This window comes from Salvia miltiorrhiza, chromosome 3 (assembly GCF_028751815.1).
Source record: "Salvia miltiorrhiza cultivar Shanhuang (shh) chromosome 3, IMPLAD_Smil_shh, whole genome shotgun sequence".
Classification (NCBI taxonomy): Eukaryota; Viridiplantae; Streptophyta; class Magnoliopsida; order Lamiales; family Lamiaceae; genus Salvia; species Salvia miltiorrhiza.
This window is the reverse complement of record NC_080389.1, coordinates 32,171,956-32,199,560: the sequence shown is the minus strand read 5'-3', so window position 1 is coordinate 32,199,560 and position 27,605 is coordinate 32,171,956. Positions and strand designations below refer to the sequence as shown.

Sequence of the window (27,605 nt, the reverse complement as noted above, 5' to 3'; positions counted from 1 at the left end):
TGCTAACTACTTCACTTACTAAAATATCTCAATTAAAAGATTAAAGAAATAATGTTACACTAATGTGTGTAGTAAAGTTTGTAGGAAAAGATAAATTAAGAAAAATTACCCACTAATCAAATCATAATCAAACATCATGTAATTGTGTGATCAAGACTAATTATAATAATTAGTGCACACATAATTCACATCACATCTAACTCATAAAAATAAATACCAAGAAATTATGTTAGCAAAATTTATAATATGAAAAATATATGTTACCAAGTCTAAGGAAAAATATAAATTACTCAATCTAAAATATATCATCAAGTAGGTCACATAAAGGACAATCAAATTTTCTTAGCTAAACATATCATCTTAGACAAGCAATCTAGCAATAAATCAATCGTCTCATGAATCCGACAGCTCTCTATAGTGATTCTCACACTCACATCGTCTCTATTTTCTTAGCCGGGTATTCTCATAAAACTTAATAAAATAAACATCACGAAATAATTCTCCTTCCTCAATCGGAAATAAAACTACAATCTATTCTCAATTCAATCAGCATCTCTCTAAACTCATTATATCAATATAACTCACTCAAACTCCATCATCGGATTTCTAAAATACTCGCTTAATCTACTGAGAAAACTCCATCTCATCAGCTATAACTAATACTAATATCTTAGTACTCTTACTAGCATCTCAATAATTAAGTTACAAGGAAAATGACACTATCTCGTTGGTAGTCAAGTTACCCAATTTGAGAAGCTCGATATTAGCATATGGCCCGAGTATAAATCACTGTTCCGCCTGGGATCCACGCACGAGGGTTCCCCTGATTAACGATGCTAGGCTGCTACAGTGTTTCTGGAATAACTTCTTTTTTTTCGCAAAATTGCCCCCGCAATCAATTGAAAGGATTTATTATCTCATTAGGTTTTTCAAGCGCTTTAGCAAAATTTACGCTTGAAAATGCTCTGAGGAATTCGGTTATGATTTGTTTTAGATGGTTCGGTAAGAAGCTCCAATCTATATTTTGAATTTTTAGTCTGTTGAATGTAATTGTCGGTATTGACGATCCAGCTACACCGTCATAACCTCCATCCCTGAACAGAAAACGATGCAGCCCACGAAGAAATTGAGAGTCTCCGTAAACAACCAAAAATCGAGATCCAAATTCGACGATCAGAAATGAGAAATCGAGCTGCTGCCCATGAAGGACTGGTTTGTTGGGCTGAACTGAATGGTTTGCGGCGATGGCGGTTGAAGTTAAGGTCAACAAAGAGTCGATCCCCAATTTTTGGTTTGTGGAGAATTGATGGCAATTGTGGAATTTTGATTTATGTTCAGTTGGTTTAGAGAGTTGATTAAAAAAAATTGTGAAGAAGATTGAGAGAAAATTGATTTGTTAATTGATTTCGTGAAATGGTTTGTGGGGACTTAGATTGAGAGAATTGATTTTCCTGGGATTGGAATCGGTAATTGGAGCCATTGAAATGGTTTTCTTGTGAAGACGTGGTTTTTTTTTTTTTTTTTTTTTTTTTTTTGGAGAAACTCATCGCCAAACAGAGTAGGGTAACCACCCTAGAAGAAATCTCATCTCGTTGTTCACCTCATTTTTTCCTTGATTGTTTGTGAAATTATGAGCTGCTGGATTACTTGATTTTAGGAGATGGGTTGGGCTTTGAATTTATAATGGTGATGAGGTTTTATTTGCCCTTGTTGGAGCTCTTGTGAAGACGTGGGGGTGGGGCGCACTAGAGGGAGGGAGGCGGCGCTATGCCGATTACGTGGGGGGCGGGAGGCTGGGGCTGAAGACGAAAAAAATTCTGTAACAGATCTACTCATATTCACTTCCTTCTATCAAACAAAAATAGTGTTTATTTTTTAATTTAAAATTTTCAATTAATTGAATATAGGGTTAAAATAGTTTTGCTATTTAATCTATTTTTAATCTAAACTATCAAACAACTAATTCAACTAATTCATATTATTTAGATTTTATCTTGCCGACTAAATACTAAAATACATTACTAATCTCACCCAATCATATTATTTTAACTAATTTTATTTATCACTCTTTATCTCAACTTAGATATCAAACATGATACCCTAACTTCCAACTTTCACAATCAACATGATGCAAAAATTGGACCAATCTGGACCAACTTACATCTACTAATGAAAGCACCCTTAGAAACTGCTATGCCTTAATTTCTAGAAGGATATTTTAGTATATTTTTTTATTTCAATTTAAATTATTTTATCCTGATCTTAATCATTTCAAGTAACAATGGATTGTTTGATTAATTTAGTCCGAATCCATGAATTAATTCAAAAATTAATCTATCATGAAAAGTAACGCTCATTTAAGCACGTCAGCTTACTCAATGCAATATTACCATGGAACGAGGTAATGTGAATGATGTTCAAATGAAAACCTGATATTTAAGATGATTCTACACCAAAAATTTTGAGGCATGCCATTAGACTATGAAAATCTAACTAGCAGTGCATTAACTTGGTCAGATTTTAAGGGTTCAGTCAAACAAAAGAAAATTAAGGATTAGCAGAACGGTTAAAACCGGATCCTTTTCTTCTCCTCCGGCGCTTCTGCCTAATTTTCCAGAAACTCCAGAGCACAAGAAAGCCTGCAAACAGCACCATTTTGGTAGTTAAACTATGCTGGATATCCATGGTTCCCACACAAGAAACTCAGTCAATATGGTCTCTTACCAAAAACTGCAACGATAGCTGGTAGAAGCCAGTGACTGGCAGACTAATTCTGGAAAATCGAGCATGCAATGGAATTGGATAATAACGTTAGCTCTTAAAGATACAAATAAAAGCTAATATGATAGGCAGATATGTTCAACAATCTTGTCCTTACATCATTCTCCGTACAAGTAGCCGAGGTAAGTGTTCCCCAAGGAGTTGCCATCTTTGTTACCGATTTGACTTTCTGAACTGGGACCTCTGGAGTAGAGTTCGAACCTCGACCCAAATCAACTGCTGCATAGCCAGGCAATCTGTGATTTCTACCCCTCACATGTAAATCATAACCCTTTGTTGCCCAAACTTCAAACCTTGAGTCACTCCCGCAGATTAACTCCTTATTGACAACTTGAGAGTAGGTAGAGAAATTTACATCTGTTCTTCGGGAAGGTAGTTGGTTATCATCCAGATGCAATGTTTTGTCTTGTCTACTTGAATCTGAGAAAAGCACTGGATCTCTAACATTTCTTGCAGTAAAATCTAATATTTTTTCAGAAGCCAATAACAATTTGTAACCATGTGGCTGCTGTCCAAACAGTTGGAATCTCCATAGACTGCGATTCGCCCTTCTTCACCAACCTCTAGAAGACCAAGAATAGGGGAATCTGCCTGCATTGATCAGAATCATAGTTTAAGTATCATAGCAAGCTAGTATTACGCATAAAATTATGCAAAGCAAAATTAGCCACAATAATCACGGGACTTTCTATGGAAGAGTGAACAGACAATGTGTATTACCACAACAGACACAAGCAAAGAGTCCTTCTAAACTCATAATCCTGTTAATGGTAACCTAGAAAACCCATCCAACAAGGAAAAAAACAGTGTTCGAGAAGCTCATATATTATAATAACACATGCTTGCTAGAATATAACCATTACAAATATTGGTGCCCATAACAAGCTCATGAAAAACAGACAATTTCCACAATCATATTTAGGATTACGACATAAAATATAAGAACTCCCTGTTACCCTACCCCTTTACCTCTCTTTTGTAATTTATTTTTGTTAGGGTTAACAGGTAAGATTTTAGTACAAGAGAACTCACCTTGCTCATACCAGATAATAGGACATTTTGAGTAGCACCACTTTCTGGAGCTATCTAAGAAAGGGAAACGATGCAAGTAACCACCTTTCGGGAATTTCACAACATCAGTTCCGGATGCATATCGACTCTGCTCTCCATTAATGACAAAATCACCATTTAGGATCTTGTCTCCAAAAGCTATTCCAAATGGCGACAAAAGATCATTCAGAGCAGGAACATTGGCACCTCCAGTGACAGGAGTCCACCAGCTTCTCGTATTATCATCAAAAAACTTCATTTTCATCATAGAATCCACATTGTACCAATCAGCAAAAACTACAAGACCTAAACCATTAATCATGATGTCGTCTTTCAGTTTTTTAATTTCTTCAACAAAGTACTCATCTTCAAGATCTACCAGCAGAAGTGTCCCATATCGGTTAGCATCAAAACAAGTAAAAGGAGAACCAAGAGTTTCCACATAATATCCAGCATCCCTTAACATGTTATACATAATGTGGAAGTTCGTATGCAAGTGGTCTCCATGCCAGTCAAGGATATCATTCCTAACATCCAAGGAATCTCTTGGAATATAACCAGGTGGGTATTTGATACTATGAAATTGGTCCCATAAGACTCTCTGTGATCTTTGAGGTGTAGGAACAACCTTTAGTTTGAGACGTAGGATGCAGGTACTTTTTCGAGGATCCTTATCACCTTGGCCTGGGGGGCTGTAAACATTTACAGTTACATTGCCTTCAATTTCACCAGAAAAATGCACCCCTTCCTCTTTGATTTGCATGTGAAGTGCCAGATAACCAGTCCACGGCCAAATAACATCTGAATAGGTAAAGTGAATGCTGAGAAGATTACCTTCCTCACTATCAGGAAGCCACATTGGTGGACCATCAACATAACCAATCACACCCATTCCATTCAAGATGGTAACATTAAAGATGACAGGCATTGCCCCTGCATACAATGGTTGACGGCAAAAAGGCCACGAATAGGGGCAATCCATATAGTTGAGGACACTGGGAAATATGCTTGCTCGAGGTTTATAATTTTTCAAAATTTCATAAGATTCCAATCTGACATAATCCGATATACAAGAATCAATAACTGTTATTAAAGTGCACCTTAGAGGAAATAAATCAGGAGTACTCACAGATCAACCCTTCCTGCTCCTTGCTCATACATGTTTGGACCAGAGAGCTTTGAAGCACCTTCAACAAGTGCTTGTTTCATACTGCCTGGATTTAGGGTCTCTTTTCTCTTGTTTTCAGGAATAATACTAACAAGAAGGCAAACTATTCCAGCAACCACAGGACTCGCCACACTGGTGCCTGACAAGCTTTTACAACCTGTGCTAATCTTGGATCCCATAATCTCACGTCCATAAGCAACAACATCAGGCTTCACACGACCATACCTGTAAAAGAAGTAATCATTATTAAACATGGTACACAGAAAAAATAAATCACTTGAGTTTTTATTCAGGAAGTAAGCAGGTCCTCGCCCACAGACCTCTTTTTAAGTTCCAAGGTACTCTTCTCATCACATTTGTGCAATTCTTTTCAATTTGGTACATATTGGTAGTGAAATTAAGTTTTACACATTTCTTTTTCTCCGCCTATTAGTCATTAAGATTTCACCACATGAAAGCTAGTTAAGTAGAAACCAAATGACAGAACTGACAAGTTAAGAGCCAATCAATCTAAAAGAGTAACTTAGCCTAAACTTCTAAGGATGTGCCTTCTCCAGCTTCCTATTCGATAAAGAATACCATCCTTCACAAAAGATGCAAAAAGAATGGGATGAAGCAGAGTAAAAGGGACTGTCATGTGGAAAAGAACTCCCCATACTTTATGAACAATAACCTTAAGTGGCTCAGTTTAATGTAAAGCTATAGCTACATCAAAAATGAAAAATAACAGCATTCTAAAATTCATAATCATGCGTGTTTGGATGCATGTGTGGAACAAAATTTTCAACAGATTGCTGGTAAAATTTCAAATGAAATCAAGCATTCAAATTAACAAACAATCAATTTTGGGAGCTGGTGCAACATGTCACGTATCTTGACTTAAAACTGAGGGGAAAATAAATAGAAGTACTAGAGATCCCGGCATATATAAATAAAATCAGTTGTAGTTTACAGTACCCATGAGGAATCTCCCAAGTGCTCATGCCACGTGATGAAAATGATGCTATATGATCACTGTAATCAATGCCGCCAACACCAATAACATCACTTTGATCTGCAGGATTGTTCAGAGTTCCATAAAGTGGTCCGTCATTTCCGATCGCTGATACCATAATAATATTATTTGCTGTAATTTCCCAGACCTAGCAGAAAAGGACGCATAGAAGAAGTTGCATTTTTAGGATGATCGTGTCTCAGTTTGTGATATTACTGTACTCATAGTATGATCGTGTGAAGAAATCAAAAAGATTTCCTTAAACAAGAAACATATTTGCATGAAATGAGACGATTAGAGTTTCACATGATTGCCTCGGCAAATCAAAATATTTGACACTCTAACGCACTAATTAAGTCTTAAACTTGATCAGGTTACTAGATTTTGACATCATGTCAGCAATCTAACCCTAGAGGACTTAGAAATTTTAAATTACACTAATAGTAATAATTTTTTAGCAATTAATACATAATTTAAGATTCAATAAACATGATATAGCCAACTAAAGGATCTATAAAGAGCAATTTGCATGAAAACAGAGAATCTCTATTCTCTATTGATTTTTTGTCCACACATCTTTCTTTATGACTAGCAAACCTTCCATCAACCACTATCTATCTCACTTAGGAAGAGAGAGTGCACATTGCAGATCTTGTAACTAAATCTGTACACCATATTCATATATGGTAACATTCATCATGTTCAAACGTGCATATTCTTCAGGGATAAAGTAAGAACCTCCATGTAAATTAAATCCTCCATAAATTTGTTCATCTCATGAACATAAAAGGAACGGAAAAGAACAAGCATAAATCTTAAGTCATCCGAAAACCATGCAATTAACAAAATTTACATAATTGGGGAATCCGTGAAACTGTTTCGTTCCTTTATGTATGCAAGGAAAAGTAAAAACATTTGGCATAATTTCCTACTGAAGAACAAGCCCTACAGAAACATACCAGTAATCTTGCACAGAACATCTTGGACACTTTCACATTTAGAAACTTACAGTTAATGACGGAGGTATTGACGAGGCATTAAATGGGCATTGTGCATAAAGCTGAGACAGATACAAATCTAAGCAATTCCTGCAAGATGCAAAACAGACATTCCTACAAGCTGCTATTGCTACTAAAGAGAGAAAGATATCAATGTTTAGGGTTAAATACCTAATGAAATTTGCATCCTATCTGAGATTTATTCAAAGAGAAGGGTACCAAATATCTAGAGTTCCCTTCCTTAGTAGCAATAGCCTTAATTTAGAAAAGGGAATGTTCTTAACCAGAAGTATAAAGGTTGCATCTGAAAGATGTACAGACTAAGGGCACAATTAAGCAGCTAATCACAAATCATAAAGCCAGAGGAGGGAAGCAAGAAAATGGTAACAAGTATAAAGTTGGTTTGGTCAAATGAAAACAATTCGAAATTGTTTGGATCACTGTATACCTTCTCAACAAATGGGAGATCCAGATAATCAGGTCCACCAATGCTCAAATTCAAAACATCCATCTTGGTAGCAATAGCGTAATTGAATGCATCAAGAAACCATGATGTGTAAGAAACCTGCAATAAGCTGAGAAGAAGTTTCTCATAAACTTACTAAGTATAATACAGGCAAGCAAAGAAAAGTAAAAAACATGTGTAGGAGATTGCCACTGCCTTATTACATGATCTAATGGGGCCAAACAGATACACTATTTACCTTAAACAACCTGCATTTGCAATGTTACAAATTAAGGCTGTTCGAAAACATGCTACATTCACTATTAATAACGTTCACTTATTGCAGCAGTTTGTGTACAGAAAATACTGAAATGGAAGTAGTCTGCTACACTAATAAGACCCAAATCATTCAAGGGTTGTGTTACACACACACAAACTTGGCAACAAAAATTGAGGCATCAAAGTTTGATAGTTGACTTAATGCTTAGCACTCACATTAGCCTACTTTAGCATGTAATCATCGCAGAAATAATGGTGATATATTCACACAACAATCTTTTGTGCGCTAGGTATACTCACTGTTGCATAGACAAGAAATCATACCCAAGCCAATAGAACAATTACGCTGGTGCTGCAGTTACCACTATATGTCTCAACCCAGAAGTAGTATACACTATAAGCATTATATTATATGCCATATATATACAACAATAAGTATTACCTGTGCATCAGTGAACACACGAAAAGCATAGATCTCTGTGTCTGGGGCAAAACCAAGACACTCTGCATCCTGACCAGCAATAACTCCAGCCACAAATGTACCATGCCCAAGATTGTCATTTAGTGTATCTTCATTGGTCCAATTTGTGCGCTCCTGATAATAGTTCAAAATTTACCAGAAGATAAAGTGGGTAAAAAACTCTCATGAAGCTTTTCCTATCAGCAAAAAAATACCTTGATATTACGAAAATGTGGATGATTTGCACGGATCCCAGTATCAAAAATAGCCATTTTCACTTTAGCTCCAGTATAACCTTTTGACCAGAGAGCATCTGCTCCAAATAAGGAGGTAACCTGAGATTTCTGCACCAAGAGAGAAAAACCAGAAATAAGTTCACATGACAGCTAGAGGCAACGATAAATTTAGTGAAAGCCCTGACACGCATGTAAGTCCCTAAACCTAATACGAGGTACGAATTCTATGAGATCTTTAAGCAAGAAAAACTAAGATCACCAATCAATAGTCCCCCCCCCCCCAAACACACACACACACAAATAATAGTTCAATAATGACCTGTTATAATTTAAGTGAATCATAGTTTTGTTTACAAGCCTATATCTATGGGTTATGATCTCAATGACAAAAGGAGAAACCTACAGGGCTGGAAGTGTTTAAGATGTTTTTTGGAAGCAGCCAGACGCTATGCATGATTACATCACAAGAAGGAAACAAAATAAGTGTACTCAATCAAGGGATCAGCATAATCAATCAATCAATCACCCCAAGTACATCGTGTTCTTGCACCTAAAATAGCCTTGCAATATTTTCACATCAATCTGCATCCACAAGTATTTCTGAATTTCAATTCTCACCATATATGTGAAAGATAAAACAGAAGTTCACAGATTGTCACATATGTCAAGTGATGAGCTGTTGCATACATTTACGCTCTATTACTCATATAAGGCAGACTAACATTTTGTGTTGCATGACTGGATGGTAAAGAATAGATATTGGTTCACCGATGTAGATCCGTGGCCAGTTCAATCCCTCTAGCAGAAGTCTTTTTCTCTTAACTTATTATGTTCTTTCTATGGGGTGATATATTCTCTCTATTGACCGCTACTGGATTTCTATCATAAGTTCATAATCATTGATTACTTATCCTCAAACTCTCACTTCAGATAGCCCATATTCCTTGTCTTACTCAGTTCTTCTATCTTGTTGGTATCATGTTCCTCGCCGTCGTACATTTCTTGCCAATTGCTGACACCAATCCAGCAAGTCCTTAAGCCAGCTTATAGTACTGCTCCCTCAATCTAACAGCTTACTTAATTTGATAAGGCGGATCAGGTGCATAAAAATTTACTTGCAGAGTTAACCTCACTTTTATGTTAATGGCCTTGTCATCACGTGCTCCGTGGAAATGCCACAGATAGCCAATTAAGAGATAAAAGAGGCTCAAACCATCAGACTAAATCCAATAGAAAATAGATTAATTAGATCTTCATCACGTGTAGTAAAGGTCTTAATGAAACTGAATAATTGTGAGCCAAAGCTGTATCACTGACATTTGGCTAGAACATTGAGGTACAGTTATGAAGACACGCACCCTTCCCAAGCTATAATAGCACTGATAGATGTTTCCACATTAAAAGCTAATATCCATGGCCAGTGATGAAAGATAACTCTTCGGATGCCTATGAGATGGCATAATAGTATGAAGTCGTCACTATACGGAATCATTATACCTAAAAACCTTCCGTGAAAATAACTAATGAACGGAAAGTCTTAACGTTAAGTTCTATGTCCAGTAGATGTCTCTTTACTTAATATAGACAGTCGAAAATGCAACATGACATGGATCAATAAGATCTCCAACATTCCATGTTTTTCATATACCAGAGGAGCAACCTTAATCATCTTAAACCATCACAAACACAAAACCTAAACTGTAAAGTGTTCCCTAGTTTATTTCTTTTTGAAAACCATTTCTTACTTTTCCAGCTGATAGATTAAAAACTCAAACCTCAGAAAACCTAATTTACTTATTCCAAATCATAACAGAATCGCAACTAACAAACTAAGAAACAAGAAAAGCAAGGCCGACCTGCATCATCAGATTTCTCCTCCAGCTAGAATTTGCCGGGACGGCATTCTCCCGTTCGCTAAACGACATGGCAGTGAAAATCTTGCCGGGCCTCTTCTTCCCATCCGAAAATGCGCCAGCGCCACCACCTTCCTCGTCAGCATTGAGAACCCCTCTTTGGTAGCTCAAGTCCAAGGAAACATCCTTCACCAGCTCCAATTTCCCAAATTCCCCAATCAGGAAGTCCCGGCGGCGGTCCTCGATCGTCACGAGGGCGAAATCCGTGGGGAACTTCGTGGCGGGGTTGCGCCGCTCGACCCATTGCCAGCCGCTGGATTTAACTTGGCGCTCGAGGTACTCCCTAAGTTCCTGAGCCTTCTTGTATTGGAGAAATCGGATTATGTGGTTAGTGGCGGTGGAATTCTCCGGTGGGATGACTGAGGGAGTGGAGGTCGGGTTGCGATTGGGGAAACGGTAGGCGTGGTAAGAAAGCACAAGGAAAATGAAAGCCGTTAGGGAGGTGAGGCGGCGGCTCATGGCGGTGGAACCCGCATGGGGAAAATTGGGTCCTTGATGATTCGGCGGAATGTATAGAAATCAAACCTGGCTAACGAGGCAACACGAGAGAAACAGACTACTTTCTATTGGAGATACTACGGAATCGTAATCTTACTTTCCAAAAAAAAAATAATATATTCTTATTACTATATCAAGACTTCCCAGAAAATTATGACATTTTCTTTATTTGGAAATGACTCTACAAACTTTCATTTTCCATTTAAATACAATTACCACACTTCTTTTTCAAACTCGTGCCGCCTTCTTTGGGCCTCAATTTTTAGGGACGAAAGGAGTAATTAGTGTCAAATCTCCTAAATTATCACTTTTTTAATAAAAAAAATAATAATAATCACAAGAATAAAATATATTAATGTTAATCAATTTTATAAAAAAAGACAGTTTTACCCTTTCAATAAAATTTTCATCCTTTTTACATACTATAAATCTACAAAACAACTTAAAAACCAAAAATATCATTTTTATTTATTTTTTGAAATTTATAGTAAAAAATACCTCTCAATAATAAAGACACACTTCATTTGGGCACGGAGATTAATGTTAGTTAGATTAGGGAGTTAAGTGTAGATTTTAAATATATTTAAATCCTATTGACTGCATTTTAAAGAGTATTAATTTTCTCTCTCCTCTGTAATCATACGCAACTTCTCACTCTCTCATCTTCTCTCCCACTGTCTTCCTCTCTCTCCTATGCTACACCACCGCAGCACCGCTTCACTTCCTCGATCGGAATCGCCGCCGGCCACCACCACCAACGTCCTTCTATCTCCCTCACAAATCTAGTATTCCTCTCCCAAAACTGAATCTAGAAGAAAACTCAAAAATCAATCTCCCATTTATGCTGTCAAATTTTTGGTAAAAGATGAAATTATTGGTTTTGATATAGTAGATTGAAGATGATTGGCAGGGAATGGAGAAATGATAGGATGATTTTTGTGATTGGTGATGAAAGACGACACATAGTAGTGGTTCTCTCCTAATGAACACAATCCTATACAATAAAAAATTAGCACCAAAAACAGATCTAAAAGAGAACCAGAACAACCAAATTCTCAAACCCCATTTCAATTCCCTAACATAGAGCCTTCCCATTTGGGGCCTAGGGTTTCAAATCGCGACAGTGGGGGGTGGTGACCTCTATGTTGAGTCAAGGGGTGACAAGAGTGGACGAAGAAGGTGGCTGTGCAGTCGTCGGAAACTTGGGAAAGTGGCTTGTAACACCCCGCATTTTTCTCATTATAAATATTTTGATATTTACCATTAAGAGCACTGAGGTATAAACAATAGCATATGACGAGGTGAAATATCCCAATAGATTGAGTTATTATTTTTTTTAATGATGGAGCTAGTGAGTATATCACCATGAGAGAATATTTTATGATGATGCTCGATTAGAAGTAGAGTCGATTAGTGTAAGTGAGAGTCATTATAGAGAAGAGTTGAGATAGAGAGACGGTTGAGTTAACGTTAGATTTTTTTTCACCGACGTTAGGTTTTCAATAAGTTAGATTATGTGAAAATATTTGAATGATTGTTGTGTGACCTACTTGTTCCATATGTGATTGTGATTGAGTGATTATGTTTTTCTTGATTTGATTGCACACGAATTCATTTTGAATTTCCAAAATGATCAATTAAGTTTTATCGATGAATAGATTAATTATTAATCGAGTAATATTTTTTCCTAATGAATTTTCTCATAATTAATTTTTCTGAGATAGATGTGAAGTGAATTATGTGTGTACTAATTATTATCATTATAATTATTTTTAGTCACACAATTATTTGATGATTGAATAATGACTTTATTAATGAGACGTGCACCTCAATTTATTTATTTACTATACTATACTATATAATTGTGGTACATGATTATTAATACTAAGTATTTTGATACATGATTTTAATATAATTAAAGCATGTTGGGAGTCAAAGCAAGTGGCTAAGACACAAGATTAAACAATTATATCATATACTTGGAGGCTAAGCAATTGAGATAAACAAAAACAATTCTTCTCCCTATTTTTCCTCATAGTAGGCGCCCGCCCCCCCCTCTTCTCTCCCAACTTTCTTCATCCACCACCATTGTTGAGCAAGTAAAAGCTTCACAAGCCACTTCTACACCATAATCACCTATTAGATCAAGCTAAAAACATCCATAAATCCTTAAAACAAAAGCTTGGTTGAGGGTTTGAGCTTGGAGTCAAGAAGGTGGAGCTATACTTTTCTCCACAAAAATCATAAGAGTGAGCTTCTAATCACATGAATCTACTTATGATTGAGCTATATAAGCATGAATATGGATGATTAAAGCATGAAAACAACTTCTAATTCAAGATTGTAATTTTTTAAAATTTAGGGTTGGAAGCCTTCAAAAAAAAAAATCATCTTCTAATCTTTAAGTGAGACCATATTTATACTATTGGGAGTCTATTTAATCATCTTTTATATGCAAAGCATGAGTTTATTATGATATATGAAAGTTTGAATATGTTAGTATACATGACTCTAGAAAGGTTGAAGTTCATGGAGTGATTGATGAATTGGTTGTGATTATGAGCTTGTGAGATTGTTGGGATGATATTTGATGGATTAGAATGATGATTAGAGATGATTGATGAAGATTGAGATGAATTCGTTTGATGAGGAATAGGGTATAGTTGGCTATCATGCATAAGTGGGCAATTTGATGAGTTAATTTGGCTAGCTTAAAAAGCTACTGATCTGATAATTTTCAATGGGGCTGTTGAAACCCAAAACTCTTTAAATTTTTATGGTAAGTATATATAAGTGTTAGGAACGTTCATGTAAAATTTTAAGTCATTTGGACATCGTTTTCTACCTTTTTAAAATATAAATCTCCAACTGCAACTTTCTACTGAAAGTTTAGAAAAGTTTGGAATAAACAGAAACTAGAGTCACCTTTTTCAGTATTTTTCACTGAGTTTTTGCTTTCCAAATTTTTATATAAACAAGATGAACATGTTATCTAGTCACCCACAAAATTTCAAGTCATTTCGACAAGATTTACTATTATTCAAAAATCCAAACTTCCAGTTGCACAAAACTGCCGAATATGGTAGGCTGTGGGAGAATGGTCATATCTCTTGAACTACTTAGAGTTTTGCAACTTACTTTTTTTTTAAATGAAAATATACTTCAAGAGGTTTCAAATGGTATGAATCCGAAATCCAGGGGAGTTCCGAGGTAAAACAGTTTATTTCTTGAAGTTGAAACAGAGTATATGTGGTCAAGTGTAGGTATTTATAACACTCCTACTTTTGATTTATTGTAATTTCAAGTGTTAATGGCGATGACTATACACCGTATTAATTCATGAGAATGCTATTGGAGTATATATATATATAAAACTTTTTTCGAGTTTAATTTACCTAACCGAATTTGGTTTTTCTTGAGATGTTTAATCACATAATTGTGTCATTGAGTATGATCATGTGAATTTTATGTGAATTATCGAGAATGTATTAAAGAATGTGATAAAATGCCATAACTTCAGTATGTGATTGTTAGATGCTATCTGGGTTTGATTATCTAGGAGTTTGTTCCTTAATGAAATTTTTTAGACTTAAAAATTTGGTGATGAGTCGAGAGTAGAAACGGTGAATATTTAGGAAGTATTATTAATATAAGATTGATTAGTTAGAAGGTACCAATGAGAAACGAAGAGTAGTACTAAGATGAGAACAATGAACTTAGTGAGGAATTTTCTGATCGACGTTTATTTTATTACATGAACCGTCTACGCCAATAATGATGTCTGAAGATACGAGTCGAGGGCATAAGTGAGATCACTCCAAAGCACGAGAGCTAAAGCTAGGATTGCCAGGTGGGCATTACTTTCTTATACTCTATTACTGGTTTTCCAAAATGATGATTATGATGATGTTGATAACACTCATGTTTCCATGGTTTTAGTGTTCATATGATGTCACTTTTATAGGAAATTGAGTGTTGAATGATTGTTTTGTGCTTAATTTGCTTTATCTTTTGAAATATGATTCTTACTCGAACTTTGAAGGAAATTTCAGGTTTATTGAGTTCGAATTTGGAAAACTGTGCTGAAATACAAGTTGTAGATCGTCTCGATAGGAGTTCGCGAGCTCAAACGGATCGCAAATCCGAGTTCGGACGAGAAAGTTATGGCCGAAACGAAAACATCGCGCGTAGCAGTCAGAACCCGGCGGTCAAACACCGTTGACCACCGCCCGAAGAAGGATTTCCGGCGACCTGACCGGAGACCGCCGCCTGGGTCAACGGATCTTCTGGAACGTTGGAAAAGACGCGGCGATCGTCGCCAGATGAAGGAGTTTTGTGCTTGAGACAATGACCGCCGGATGGGTCGCCGGGCAGGTCGCCGGCTACCCGGATTTTTCAGTTTTGCGCGTTTTTGAGTTCTTCTGGGTCTCAAACTCTGTATTTTACCCTGGTACTATAAATAGGTCTTCTTTTGACCTATCTAGGGTTCCCAGCTTTAGTTTTTCAGTTCCCAACTTTCATATTTCAGTTTTATAGCTTTAGAACTTTTTAGCTTTCCAGTTTTCAAGGCTTGGATCAAGATTGAAGATTCAAGCCGCTACAATCGTTTTAATTTGGTTTTTATACAATTTGTTTTTACAATTGCGTTCAATTTAATTATGTTTATGTTTGATTTTATTATGTCTGGCTAGTCTTTTAATCTGAACCTAGGGTTTGTACATAGCTGATTGATTATGTGTTTTTGATTTATTGATATCAATTTGCCTTCAAACTTATGATTCATGATTCCTGGTGCCTGTTCTCTTGTGAATTATCTGATCAATGATTTACATGTTTAGCTGTTCAGTTTGAGTCTTGAATGCGATAATTGTTCAGCCGATTCAGGAATGCATGATATAGTGTTAGCCTTGAGTCTTGAATGCGATAGGTGAAGCTATAGGAAGCTATTCTTTATGTGCTATTTGGAGTTAATTTATTCCTTGGAGTCTTGAATGCGAAAAGGGATTAATTAATCTACGTTCATAGGTGGTCGTTAGAGACGCTTGTGAATAATATAGTGATCTTTCATCAGGGTTGGATTAAAATTGGTAATTGAATCAATAGGTTGAATACATGTAGTTGATTAGTGAAAGTACATCCCTAGGGTCAGAGCTTTCCTTATATTTGAGTTAATTATCATAGTTTACATGCTCTTTAGTTTTTATTTAGTTAATCTTAGTTCATAATTCACCTTCAATTTCGTTTCACTTGCATACTGTGAGAGTCTGTTTAGGAAGTAGATAGAGTAATTTCGTTTTTTGGCGCCGTTGCCGGGGACTGTTTAGATTTTGCTTTAATATTTCCAATAGGACTTTATAGTACTGCAAGTTTTTTTTTGTTTTTATTTTTCTTTTATGATCTTTTTGCTGTTTCTGTAGGTTGCATATGAACACACGATCTCACGGAAATCCTCTCTTTGAGTTTGACCCTGAAATCAATAAAACCTTGTGCAACCTAAAGAAGCAGAACGATCAAGTTGAGACAGAAACGATGGCTACTCCAGAGCAAATTCAAATTCGAGCTTTGCAAGAGCAGTTGAAGAAGCTGCTTGATGCACAGGAGACAAGAGAGGCTCAGAAACAACCAGCCATCAATGAAGCGTTCATACCACAGTATGTGTACCAGGAGCCCCCACGAGTGAACGTTAACAACTTTGAGCTGAAAACGGGTTTGATCACGATGGTCCAACAGAGCCAATATGGTGGACAAGCGATTGAAGACCCTAATGCGCACCTGGCGCATTTCCTGGAGCTGTGTAGCACGGTGAAGATGAATGGTGTCCCTGATGACATTATCTGTCTTCGTCTTTTTCCCTTCTCACTGTGGGATAAGGCGAAGTCGTGGTATCATACGCTGCAGCTGGGAGAGAATATCGTGTGGGAGGATTTGGCTCATGCATTCCTACGCAATTTTCATCCGCCTGGCCTTACGTTGAAGTTGAAGATGGACATCGTACAGTTTCAACAGTACGATGGAGAAAAGCTAGCGGAGACTTGGGAGCGGTATCAGGAGAAGCTCAGAAAGTGCCCAAGCCATGGATTTGATGAAGGCACGCTCGTGATCATGTTCTACAATGCCTGCGGGGAGCGTACAAGGATGCACATGGATACAGCTGCAGGTGGCTCTCTATTGCAGAAAAGCAGTTCTGAAGCATGGAGCATTATTGATAGCATGGCTTCTACAAGCTACCAATGGCCATCTGAGCGAGTACAATTGAAGAAGGTTGCAGCTGCGTCAAGTTCTGATCCTATGGCAGCAATGGTTACTCAACAGGCAGCGATGGCTACACAGCTGGCAGAGCTGACTACAAAAATTGGTGAGTTGAATGTTGGACGTCATGATCAAGCTGTGATAGACCCGTCAAGCATGGAAGATGTCAATTTTGTGAATGGCAGAAATTATGGGAATTTCCAGCAAGGACAACCAGGAATGTATGGCAGAAATCAACAATTTCAACAGGGTCAGCAGCAGTTCCAGCTAGGAGCACGCCCGTATCCTAACCTTTCTTACGGCAATCCGAACAATGCTTTGCAGCCTCCACCTGGATTTTCTGTGTCTAGCGGAGGAGTTATCAATGAGCCAAAGAAAGATTCGATGGAAGACATGATGAAGCAGGTGTTGGGAAAGATAGGTGGTTTGGAAACGAATGTAGGTGCGTGGAAGACCAACATGGAGACCCAAGTGAGTCAAATAGGAAATCATGTTTCATCACTGTCTAAACAAGTGCAGATGTTGGAGACTCAAGTTGGTCAGATGGCCAACCAAGCAGCTGCGCAGCACACACCAGGAAAGTTTCCTAGCAACACTGAAATCAATCCTAAAAATCAGTGTAATGCGATTCTTCTAAGGAGCGGGACTCAATATCAAAATCATACAGAGCAGCGAAATCCAGAGCAGCGGGATCATCCAGAGCAGCGAGACGACAGGAATGGCAAGGGAAAAGGTGTCGAGATTGTTGAGGAGGATGATTTGGAGACGATTTTATGCGATACGCCGCCTACTTCTAAGGCGTCGAGTTCCTCTGCTGTTAAGAAGCCTATTCCTACTCCTATGTTTCCCAGGCCATAGTACAAGCCTGTAGCACCCTTCCCGAATAGCCTAGCAAAGCCAAAGATGGATCAGAAGTTAGCCAAGTTCATGGAGATGTTTTCAAAGCTTCACATCAACATTCCTTTACTTGATGCTTTGAGAGATATGCCAGGCTATGCCAAGTTCCTCAAGGATGCAGTCTCCAACAAGAAGAAATGAGACGATTAATCTTTCCGAGGAATGTAGTGCAGTGCTACAAAGGAAGCTACCATTGAAGCAAAAGGATCCTGGCAGCTTTACCATCGCTTGTATGATGGGAGGACAGAATTTCTCTCGTGCTCTTTGTGATTTAGGGGCTAGCATCAATTTGATGCCTCTCTCTATTTTCAACCGGTTGGAGATTGGAGATATCAAGCCTACCTCTATTGCATTGCAGATGGCAGATCGTTCCATCACATATCCCAAGGGAATTGTGGAGGATGTCCCAGTGCAGGTGGAGCAGTTTATTTTTCCTGCAGATTTCGTAGTCTTGGACATGCCGGAGGACAAGAATACTCCATTGATCTTAGGACGTCCGTTCCTAGCTACCGGCCGTGCTCTTATTGATGTGCAGGATGGAGATCTCACATTTAGAGTCAATGATGAAAAATTGACTCTATCTATCTATGATGCTATGAGAAAACCAGCCGAGCCGCCGCTGGATGAGTGCAACATGATCGACTCTCTGATAGCTTTTCCTGCAGCTGTAGAGGATCCTTTGGAGGAGTGTATCACACAGAAACCTCCACCAAAGGAAGTTCCCCAGAATGAAGTGATTAATTTGGCTGACAGTTTTCTAGCAAATTTGGAGGATGAAGAGGTTGAGAAGAATGAGCCCCCCAAGTTTGAAGCCAAGAAAAAAACTCCAAAACCAAAAGAAGTTCTGACTTTTGAGAAGTGTTTGTTTTTGGAGTATGATGGGGGGTCTTTGAAAACCCATACCCCCAAAAAGAAGAAAGTGAAATTCCGAATTTTTTGGAACAAGAATGAGAAGGGGGCAATGCTTGTGGAGGATGTCCGAGCCAAGAGAAGTGTTTTTGTGGAGAGGGCACCCAAGAGTAGAAAAGCTTTCCAATGGTTAGAGTGCTGTTTCCGACCTCCATGAGTTTTTGAGGTATCGTCAAGCTCTAGACGTTAAATTAAGCACTTGTTGGGAGGTAACCCAACCGTTTTCTTTGTTTTGTTTTCCTTTCGTTTAGTTTCTTTTTGTTTCTTTGTTTTCTTTGTTTTCTTTGTTTTCTTTGTTTTGGGGTTTTTAGTGCAGCGTTGAGCTTGGAAGATGCGGGAACTCGCGCTTGGTTCATACCACCACCATGGAGCATGTTTTTCCTGTGAGTAGTGACACACATATCATCATCCCTCCAAACTTATTTTTGAACTTATGTTCTGTAATAAGTTTGGGGGAGGGGGGTGAGAGTAGATATGTGTATCACTTTTATCTTTTTGTTAGCTTTCTTGTTTTATCCTGCTTGGTTGGTGGTGTGTGATTGTTTTTGAGATGATTATTGCTCCATTAGATTTCTGGTGAGATGCCAATGATGATTTCTATGAAAAAAAATTGGAATTTGATTTTCTTTGATGATTTAAGTATAATTGGAACTAATTTGCATAATTCTAGAGTGATTTTGACCTTGACTTTTGGACGTTGAATAAACCTGTGAGGATTTGAGCTATAACTGTTTATCATGCACAGTTTATTCTTTGTTGTGAGTTTTGTCATTGCATGTGGTGATATTCTAGAACTTGCCATGGTTTCTGTGTCGAGGTTGCTGTTGTGCCCAGGATTAGGAGATGATTTTAGGCCATCTTTTGCTAGCCACATTATTATCCCAAACACTGTCCTTGAAAAAATTATCCTTTGTTATCCACTTTGAGCCTATTTAGCTTTTATTCTTTAGCTGGATGATAGGGGGTGATGAAGTATATGGGAATCTTTATGTGGTGAATATTCATAGTGGGTTGTGAAGAAGAAGGGATGATTTTGTGTTATTATTTACTCTTATGAGCTCTAGAAAAGTTATGGAAAGAAAAGAAAAAAAAAACTGTTCAAAGGAAAAAAAAAGAAAAAAAAAGAGAGAGAAAAGAAAAAGAAAGAGAAAAAAGTATAAAGTCGAGTGTATATTGAGATATTTGTTAGAAAATCGACTTTGTGTGTTGGAAATAAATTGAGAGCATAAAAGAGTGTTTAGTTCTGTATTGTGATGATTAAATCCCTTGAGTTGTGTTGTTTATGGTGATATAGTTGGGTGGAAGATGGAATTTATTCCATGCTTGATTAGTGAAGTCATATGGTGTTCTTGATTTATTTGAGTCACTTAACCTATATTTCCCTACCTTAACCAATGTCCCTACATTATAACCCAAAGAAAAAGACCTTTTTGATCTTAGTCTTGGCACACTTTTAGCGATGGAGATTGTAGACGATTGGCAAGCCTATGGTAAGTGATCTATATTGCATTGAAATCGATGAGAGCATACACGTCCTATTCCATTAAATTGAGAGTTGAGTGATACACATACCTTGTGAGATTCAATTGTTTGGAATGTCAAGGTTGATTTTGCTATAGGTTGTGTTTATTGGTGAATTTTGTGCTTAATTATTGAGGATTTGCGAATTCTATTATTCTTTATTTTTCGGAGGCATCGATGAGCTAGAGTTCTTACCCATTCGTGTTATTGATTGTGTTCTCCTCATTATTCGAGGACGAACAATGGCTTAAGTTTGGGGGAGTTGATAACACTCATGTTTCCATGGTTTTAGTGTTCATATGATGTCACTTTTATAGGAAATTGAGTGTTGAATGATTGTTTTGTGCTTAATTTGCTTTATCTTTTGAAACATGATTCTTACTCGAACTTTGAAGGAACTTTCAGGTTTATTGAGTTCGAATTTGGAAAACTGTGCTGAAATACAAGTTGTAGATCGTCTCGATAGGAGTTCGTGAGCTCAAACGGATCGCAAATCCGAGTTCGGACAAGAAAGTTATGGCCGAAACGAAAACATCGCGCGTAGCAGTCAGAACCCGGCGGTCAAACACCGTTGACCACCGCCCGAAGAAGGATTTCCGGCGACCTGACCGGAGACCGCCGCCTGGGTCGACGGATCTTCTGGAACGTTGGAAAAGACGCGGCGATCGCCGCCAGATGAAGGAGTTTTGTGCTTGAGACAATGACCGCCGGATGGGTCGCCGGCTACCCGGATTTTTCAGTTTTGCGCGTTTTTTGAGTTCTTCTGGGTCTCAAACTCTGTATTTTACCCTGGTACTATAAATAGGTCTTCTTTTGACCTATCTAGGGTTCCCAGCTTTAGTTTTTCAGTTCCCAACTTTCATATTTCAGTTTTATAGCTTTAGAACTTTTTAGCTTTCCAGTTTTCAAGGCTTGGATCAAGATTGAAGATTCAAGCCGCTACAATCGTTTTAATTCGGTTTTTATACAATTTGTTTTTACAATTGCGTTCAATTTAATTATGTTTATGTTTGATTTTATTATGTCTGGCTAGTCTTTTAATCTGAACCTAGGGTTTGTACATAGCTGATTGATTATGTGTTTTTGATTTATTGATATCAATTTGCCTTCCAACTTATGATTCATGATTCCTGGTGCCTGTTCTCTTGTGAATTATCTGATCAATGATTTACATGTTTAGCTGTTCAGTTTGAGTCTTGAATGCGATAATTGTTCAGCCGATTCAGGAATGCATGATATAGTGTTAGCCTTGAGTCTTGAATGCGATATGTGAAGCTATAGGAAGCTATTCTTTATGTGCTATTTGGAGTTAATTTATTCCTTGGAGTCTTGAATGCGAAAAGGGATTAATTAATCTACGTTCATAGGTGGTCGTTAGAGACGCTTGTGAATAATATAGTGATCTTTCATCAGGGTTGGATTAAAATTGGTAATTGAATCAATAGGTTGAATACATGTAGTTGATTAGTGAAAGTACATCCCTAGGGTCAGAGCTTTCCTTATATTTGAGTTAATTATCATAGTTTACATGCTCTTTAGTTTTTATTTAGTTAATCTTAGTTCATAATTCACCTTCAATTTCGTTTCACTTGCATACTGTGAGAGTCTGTTTAGGAAGTAGATAGAGTGATTTCGTTTTACAGTCTCCGTGGATACGATACTCTGCTTACTGTTTTAGTACTACAATTACACTGTTTAGTTGCAGTTATTGTTGCTATAAAAATAGTGATCAGATGTTTATGAGTTTTAAAAATATTTTGGGATTTAATGATGATGTTTGAACTAATTAATTTGCCGAGTTTTGTTGACGACGAGCCTGTACGTTACCCTCTACGGATGAGACGAATTTGGGTCCTGCCAAAAGCGGGATTGTGTACACAGAGGTGACCGTGAGCTATATACCGGGTTGGCAGGTTAGAAATGACTGTGAGCCGACTGTCGGGACGGCCGGTTACGGTGCTTGAGAATGAGGCCTACTTCTCAGTACCTTGATGATGATGAGTTGTGGAAGTGGTACTACATGCTGAGTATTTTTTACTACAGTCTATCATTCATTGTTTATGATGATTATAATTTATCAATTACTTACACGAGTTCTTTTGAGTAAAACTCCCGTGTATAGCATAAGTGGCAAGTTAAATTTATAGCTCTAAGAGCGAGATTGCTTATTTTCGGCTTATGTCCACTGAGTATTTTATACTCAGCCCTGCATGTATTTCTAAATATGCAGGATGATCAAGGAGAGAGATTGGTTGGCCGCTGGAGGGTTTGTTGTTTCAGACATCTTTTGGTACCGTATTCTGTTCCCATACGGTAGTGTGAACATGTCATATCCCAGTTTTTAATCACTGATTAAAGACTTAATAATTAGGGTTCGGCATCCATTAATAATAAAACTGATTTGATTTATCTGATGTGATTTAATTGTTATATATGTGTTTTGATGTGCTAAATTCTTATTATTATTTGAATCCGTTTGAGATTTAAAGGATTATTGAGTAGTCAATAATTATTATTTCGGATTATAACTGACTTAGCAAAGTCATGTTATTTAATTTATATACGATAGAAATAGTATTTCTATTATTTACTTGAAGTCGTAATTAATTTTCGACTTATAAAACGAGTTATAAAATATGTAATTTATAGAGAGTTATAACGAAGCTTCGTTATATGGGAACCCGAAATTAGTATTACAAATACAGAATAAGGATTTTATTCATCACATTCATCTAGCACCTACACATACTTTTCATTTCCACATCCATCTTACTCTTAAATAAATTGATGGTGTTGGAAACACTCATCATATGCCAACCATTCCACTAAATAAAGAGATTCTTTACACTTTCTCCAGATCAGCCCATTCCTTTTGCCAGCCATCTTCTACACCTTTAACATCTCAACATGCATCTTCTACACCTTTAACATCTCAACATGCAACTTACTTTTATTTAACCAAAATCAGCAGCCAACATTCCTCCCATTCCTCCTTAGTTCTTCAATAGCCAAAGAAGAGATTGACTTCATTCAAAGCTCTTACAGTAAACCTCAAGAGGTAAAACTTGCTTTAATACTCCATTAATTTTCAGTTTCTAACATTCTGATCCAAGCTATACGTTCTTATGCTTGAATTATAATTCACAGATTCCAGCTAGACACCAAATACCAGCTACATCGAGGTTACTCCAAATTTCTCTTTATATTTTTTTCTAGTTATTTCTAAATCAAGCATCAAAGAACAACAGAAGAATACGCACGCACACATGTTAAAATATTTTCTAAGCTATTACATTTACAAGGTTTGATTTTTGCTAAGGAAATGATAAATGAATGATGAAAGAACAGATTTCTAAACAAAACCCTAGCTTTGCTATACTTGTGAATCTGGACTTAAATTTTGGGGGTTCTTGTACTCTGTCTTGTGTGTGTGTCCGGGAACGGAGTGACGGGGATGAGAGCAGCCGGCGGCTGCTCATGGCCAGCGACGGCGCGGCGGTAACCGCCTAGCCTTTGTCCTGCCAAAAATGAGAGAGAGGAGGGTAGAGAGAGAATTGGTTAGGATTTCAGTTTAAAATAAAAAAAAATAAAAGAGAGAGAGAGACGGGAAAAAGGGGAAGAGAGAGAGAGAGAAGGGAGGACTCATCTTCTCCGGTGACGACGATGCGGCGGCATCGGCAGCGGCGACACGGCGGCGGGAGCAACGGGCTGTTCCTGACCGGCCGGAAAAGAGGAAAAGAGGGGGGAAATTTCAGATCCGGGTTTAAAAATAGAAAAGAGAGGAAAAAGGGGAAGATTTGGAACCTACCTTTCCGGCGAGGCAAGGCTCGGCCTCCACCGCGATTCCAGCCAGACGGACGACGGAGGAGGTAGCCCCAGTGACCGTGAGTCCGAGAGAAAGGGAGATGGCCGAGGGAGGAAGGGAGAAGAGGAGTGAGCAGAGAGAGGCGCCGGCAACGGCGGCTTTGCTGCTGCTGTCCGGCCAACGATGGAGAGTGAGATGGAGAGAAGGGCGGCGGCCATGGCTGTCCTGTGGTCGCCGGAGCAGCTCACGGCGGAGCTCGCGAGGAAAACAGTGAGAGAGAGACGATCGAGTGAGATAGAGTTGAGGGAAGAGGGCGAGAAGTGAGAGGGAGAGAGGGAGGTAGAGCCGCCGGCCTCCGGCAACGGCGCGACCGTCCGGTGGCGGCGGCAGGCAGGAAGCCGAGAGGGAGAGAGAGGCGTAAGAGTGAGAGAGCAGCTGTGAGTGTTTTATGTGTTGTGTGAGTTTATGTATATGTGTGTATAGGTGTTAGGGTTAGGATTTAATTGGGCTCTTTATTAATTTTGTTTGGGCCGATTTATTTATTTAGCTTGGGCCGAAAATTTTAAATAAAATGGGCCGATTTTATTTTATGTTGCTGGGCCTTCCTGCTTTGTAAAAAAAAAGGAATGGGCCGATTTTTATTTAATAAAATGTAATGGGCCCATTTTAATTAAGTTTTGAACTGTTAATTGATTAATAAAGCCTACGAATTTTTGGCCTTATTTATTTTAAAATGTTTGAATTTTCACTAAATTAATTTAGTGAATTTAAATATCTTGATTTAATTTTTAATATTTAAGGTTGGGACTATTTATTTTAAATGAGGTCCGTTCTTTTATTTAATTTATTGAAGGACTAAAAAAAAAAAAATTTGGGATTAAACCCTCATTTTTATAATATTTCAAGGCTTTTTGAGTATGGATTTTTAAATGGTTAAAATGTTTTATTTCATCTCAATGGATTTTTAAAATGTTTTATTATTTATAAATGAATAATGGAATTTCTTATTTATTTACATGATAAAAAAATGTGGAATTGTGTTATAGAATGATTAAGTATATGATTTACTTTATCAAATGAGCTTGGGATTTAATTGAGATATTAAATTACTAAGCATGTGTTTTTAAATGATTTATTTATTTAAGTGATGAAAATGTACGAAGTATGAGAAAGCATGGTTTATAATGATTAAATTTTCAGGATGATAATATATGAATTGTTCTTAATTGATGGAGTACTTGACTAAATGACGGGTGTAAAGGGAGGTTATGGATTATGTACATGTTGATGTTCGAACAATTGGGTTCGAACCTATATGATAGTTACATGATAAGTGATTACATTTTATTGATTGAATGAAACGAGATTAATATGGATGCTGCTAGAACCCTAAAACTTTAAAAGATACCCTAGGCACGTAGAATTAGACTTTGTCTTATGACAATTTCTTCACGAACTTATCGACTCTTCATCAATGAAGGTCCGGGCGACAGAAAGTGAAGCAGAAGAAGAAACGACTCCACGCCAGCTTTAAGAACAATTGAGGTGGGCATTATTTTATTATTACGTATATAGAGATCCCCTGCGTGACGTAGGCCTCATATGCGAATATATATGCATGATATGTTTTGACTATTTATTCAGTTCTTATAAAATGCTTATATGTTCAATGCCCTTTATGAAAATGAAAATGTTATGAAAATGAAATGTTTATGAAATGATTGACTGCCAAAATGTTTATGTTTTTATATGTATCCTATCTGTGTTGGTTCGCCAACTTTAAAGGAAATCCAATTGGGATCCTATGCTAGACAAAGGTCGCTAGCTAGGGTTAACGTGTACACTTATGGAGACCGCGAGTCGCTTGCGACCGGTCTTGGCGTCCGTGGTAAGGAGGCCTCCTTCCCGGCGCGTGATAGAAAGGACAGATATGGATCATATAGACTGAAAATGGGATGCATCCACCTTTATGAAAATGAACGAAATGTTTTAGTAAGCGCAGGTCATTTATGAAAACCCCTGTGTGTTACTGTTATGGCAGTTCAATTTATATATGTATGCATGTTGTATTTCGGCTTATGTCACTGAGTATTTTTATACTCAGCCCTGCATGTATTTCTAAATGTGCAGGTTGAGCAGGCGATGGAATGGATTGGTGTTGAGCGGATTTCCCTTTTGATGTTTATGTAATGAAACCTTGAGTATGCATCTCCATATGCATAACTCACACGTTTTTCCGCTGCAAACACTCTGAATTTGTTATCGTATTGTGGAACTTATTACTCCTTCATTTTGTTTAACTTTCATTTGGGGTTTAGTCGTTATGGCTGGCTCATTTGTTAATTACCCAAGTGGTTATATATATATATATACCACTAGTTTGTTGTTATTAATGTTGGTTATTTAGTAAATCCCTTTTTAATTTCCATTTCTTATTGTTCACCCAAGTCATAACCCCGGTTAACCCGTCATTGGGATAGTGGGCTGTGACAGAGTGGTATCAGAGCAGTTCGTTTGCTCTGGCCCTAGAAACCATTTTCTAAAAAGTCATGTCTAGATTGATTCACTTGACATATGTGGGATCATACGACACCGCTCAACACTCCATTGCATCGTGCTCAATCAAGGAAAAAGGTAACTGCAGTTACAACGTTTTAAAGATGTTATCGTTCTAAACTGTTTCATGAAAATGTTTATGAGCATGCTATGATGAAATGTTGAATGTTTTGCCTTTCATTGAAATGTTGAATGTTTTGCCTTTCATGGCATATCATTGCAGTTATGATGTTATGATAAGAGAAGAATGATAGAGAATTGACACATGCTTTCCCCAGAAAACATAGATTGCTATAAGTTGCATGATCACTATTCTAAAAGAACATAGACTGCTGGATTAGTAGGATATCTCTACAATCTAGATTCTTAAAGTGATGATGTAGAAGAATGAAAGAGAACTTAGAGCATTTCAGCTCCCACAAGAAAACAATGGTTCTTTTGAACTACAAAGAGGAATGAAAAGACATGTACACGTTGAAGGAAAAATACGGGATGATGATACAAGACGAATTCAAGGCAAACGCTGCATCAAGGGTTTGAGCATAGTCTCTACGTTCAAATGTTCACACGTGATGGAACACCGAATCGACTTTTAGTACACGATAGATTTTAAGAACAGTATGCTTTGCCTATATATATGTATATATTTGTGTACATGTTATACGTGGGGGTTTGAGTTCAATGGGACATAGAACTTTAAATTAAGCTTTTGGTTTGCCAGTACGAACTTGAGTTTTATTATTATGAATAGTTGTCCACGGCTCTCTAAGTTCGGGATGATGTCTCCCGTGTGACTGGAAGGTGATGATGTTGGACCTAGCCAGTCCACATGATCCAAATATCAGT

At 37.5% G+C, this 27,605-nt stretch overlaps 1 protein-coding gene and 3 long non-coding RNA genes across 4 annotated transcripts; 2 read left to right on the top strand and 2 right to left on the bottom strand.

The window, feature by feature from the left end:
* Window positions 1-2,494: 2,494 nt before the first annotated feature.
* On the bottom strand, window positions 2,495-10,902 carry LOC131014087 (subtilisin-like protease SBT6.1). Its single transcript, XM_057942013.1, is given in 14 exon segments — window positions 2,495-2,639; window positions 2,725-2,764; window positions 2,766-2,790; window positions 2,884-2,933; window positions 2,936-3,249; window positions 3,252-3,372; window positions 3,814-3,858; window positions 3,860-4,883; window positions 4,961-5,224; window positions 5,957-6,141; window positions 7,440-7,556; window positions 8,158-8,310; window positions 8,391-8,519; window positions 10,268-10,902. Coding segments are annotated over 14 exon segments (3,075 nt in total). The 5' UTR covers window positions 10,784-10,902; the 3' UTR covers window positions 2,495-2,547.
* A 1,969-nt stretch (window positions 10,903-12,871) lies between these two features.
* Window positions 12,872-15,330, top strand: LOC131014117 (uncharacterized). The gene is made up of 3 exons (XR_009098061.1): window positions 12,872-13,071; window positions 14,610-14,672; window positions 14,875-15,330. It is a non-coding gene; the product is annotated as an uncharacterized LOC131014117 (long non-coding RNA).
* Window positions 15,331-22,790: 7,460 nt separating this feature from the next.
* On the bottom strand, window positions 22,791-24,556 carry LOC131014099 (uncharacterized). The gene is made up of 3 exons (XR_009098043.1): window positions 24,207-24,556; window positions 23,321-24,112; window positions 22,791-23,290 (listed from the first exon to the last, which is right to left on the bottom strand). It is a non-coding gene; the product is annotated as an uncharacterized LOC131014099 (long non-coding RNA).
* On the top strand, window positions 23,544-26,620 carry LOC131014112 (uncharacterized). The gene is made up of 3 exons (XR_009098057.1): window positions 23,544-23,580; window positions 25,684-25,748; window positions 26,334-26,620. It is a non-coding gene; the product is annotated as an uncharacterized LOC131014112 (long non-coding RNA).
* Window positions 26,621-27,605: the final 985 nt, after the last annotated feature.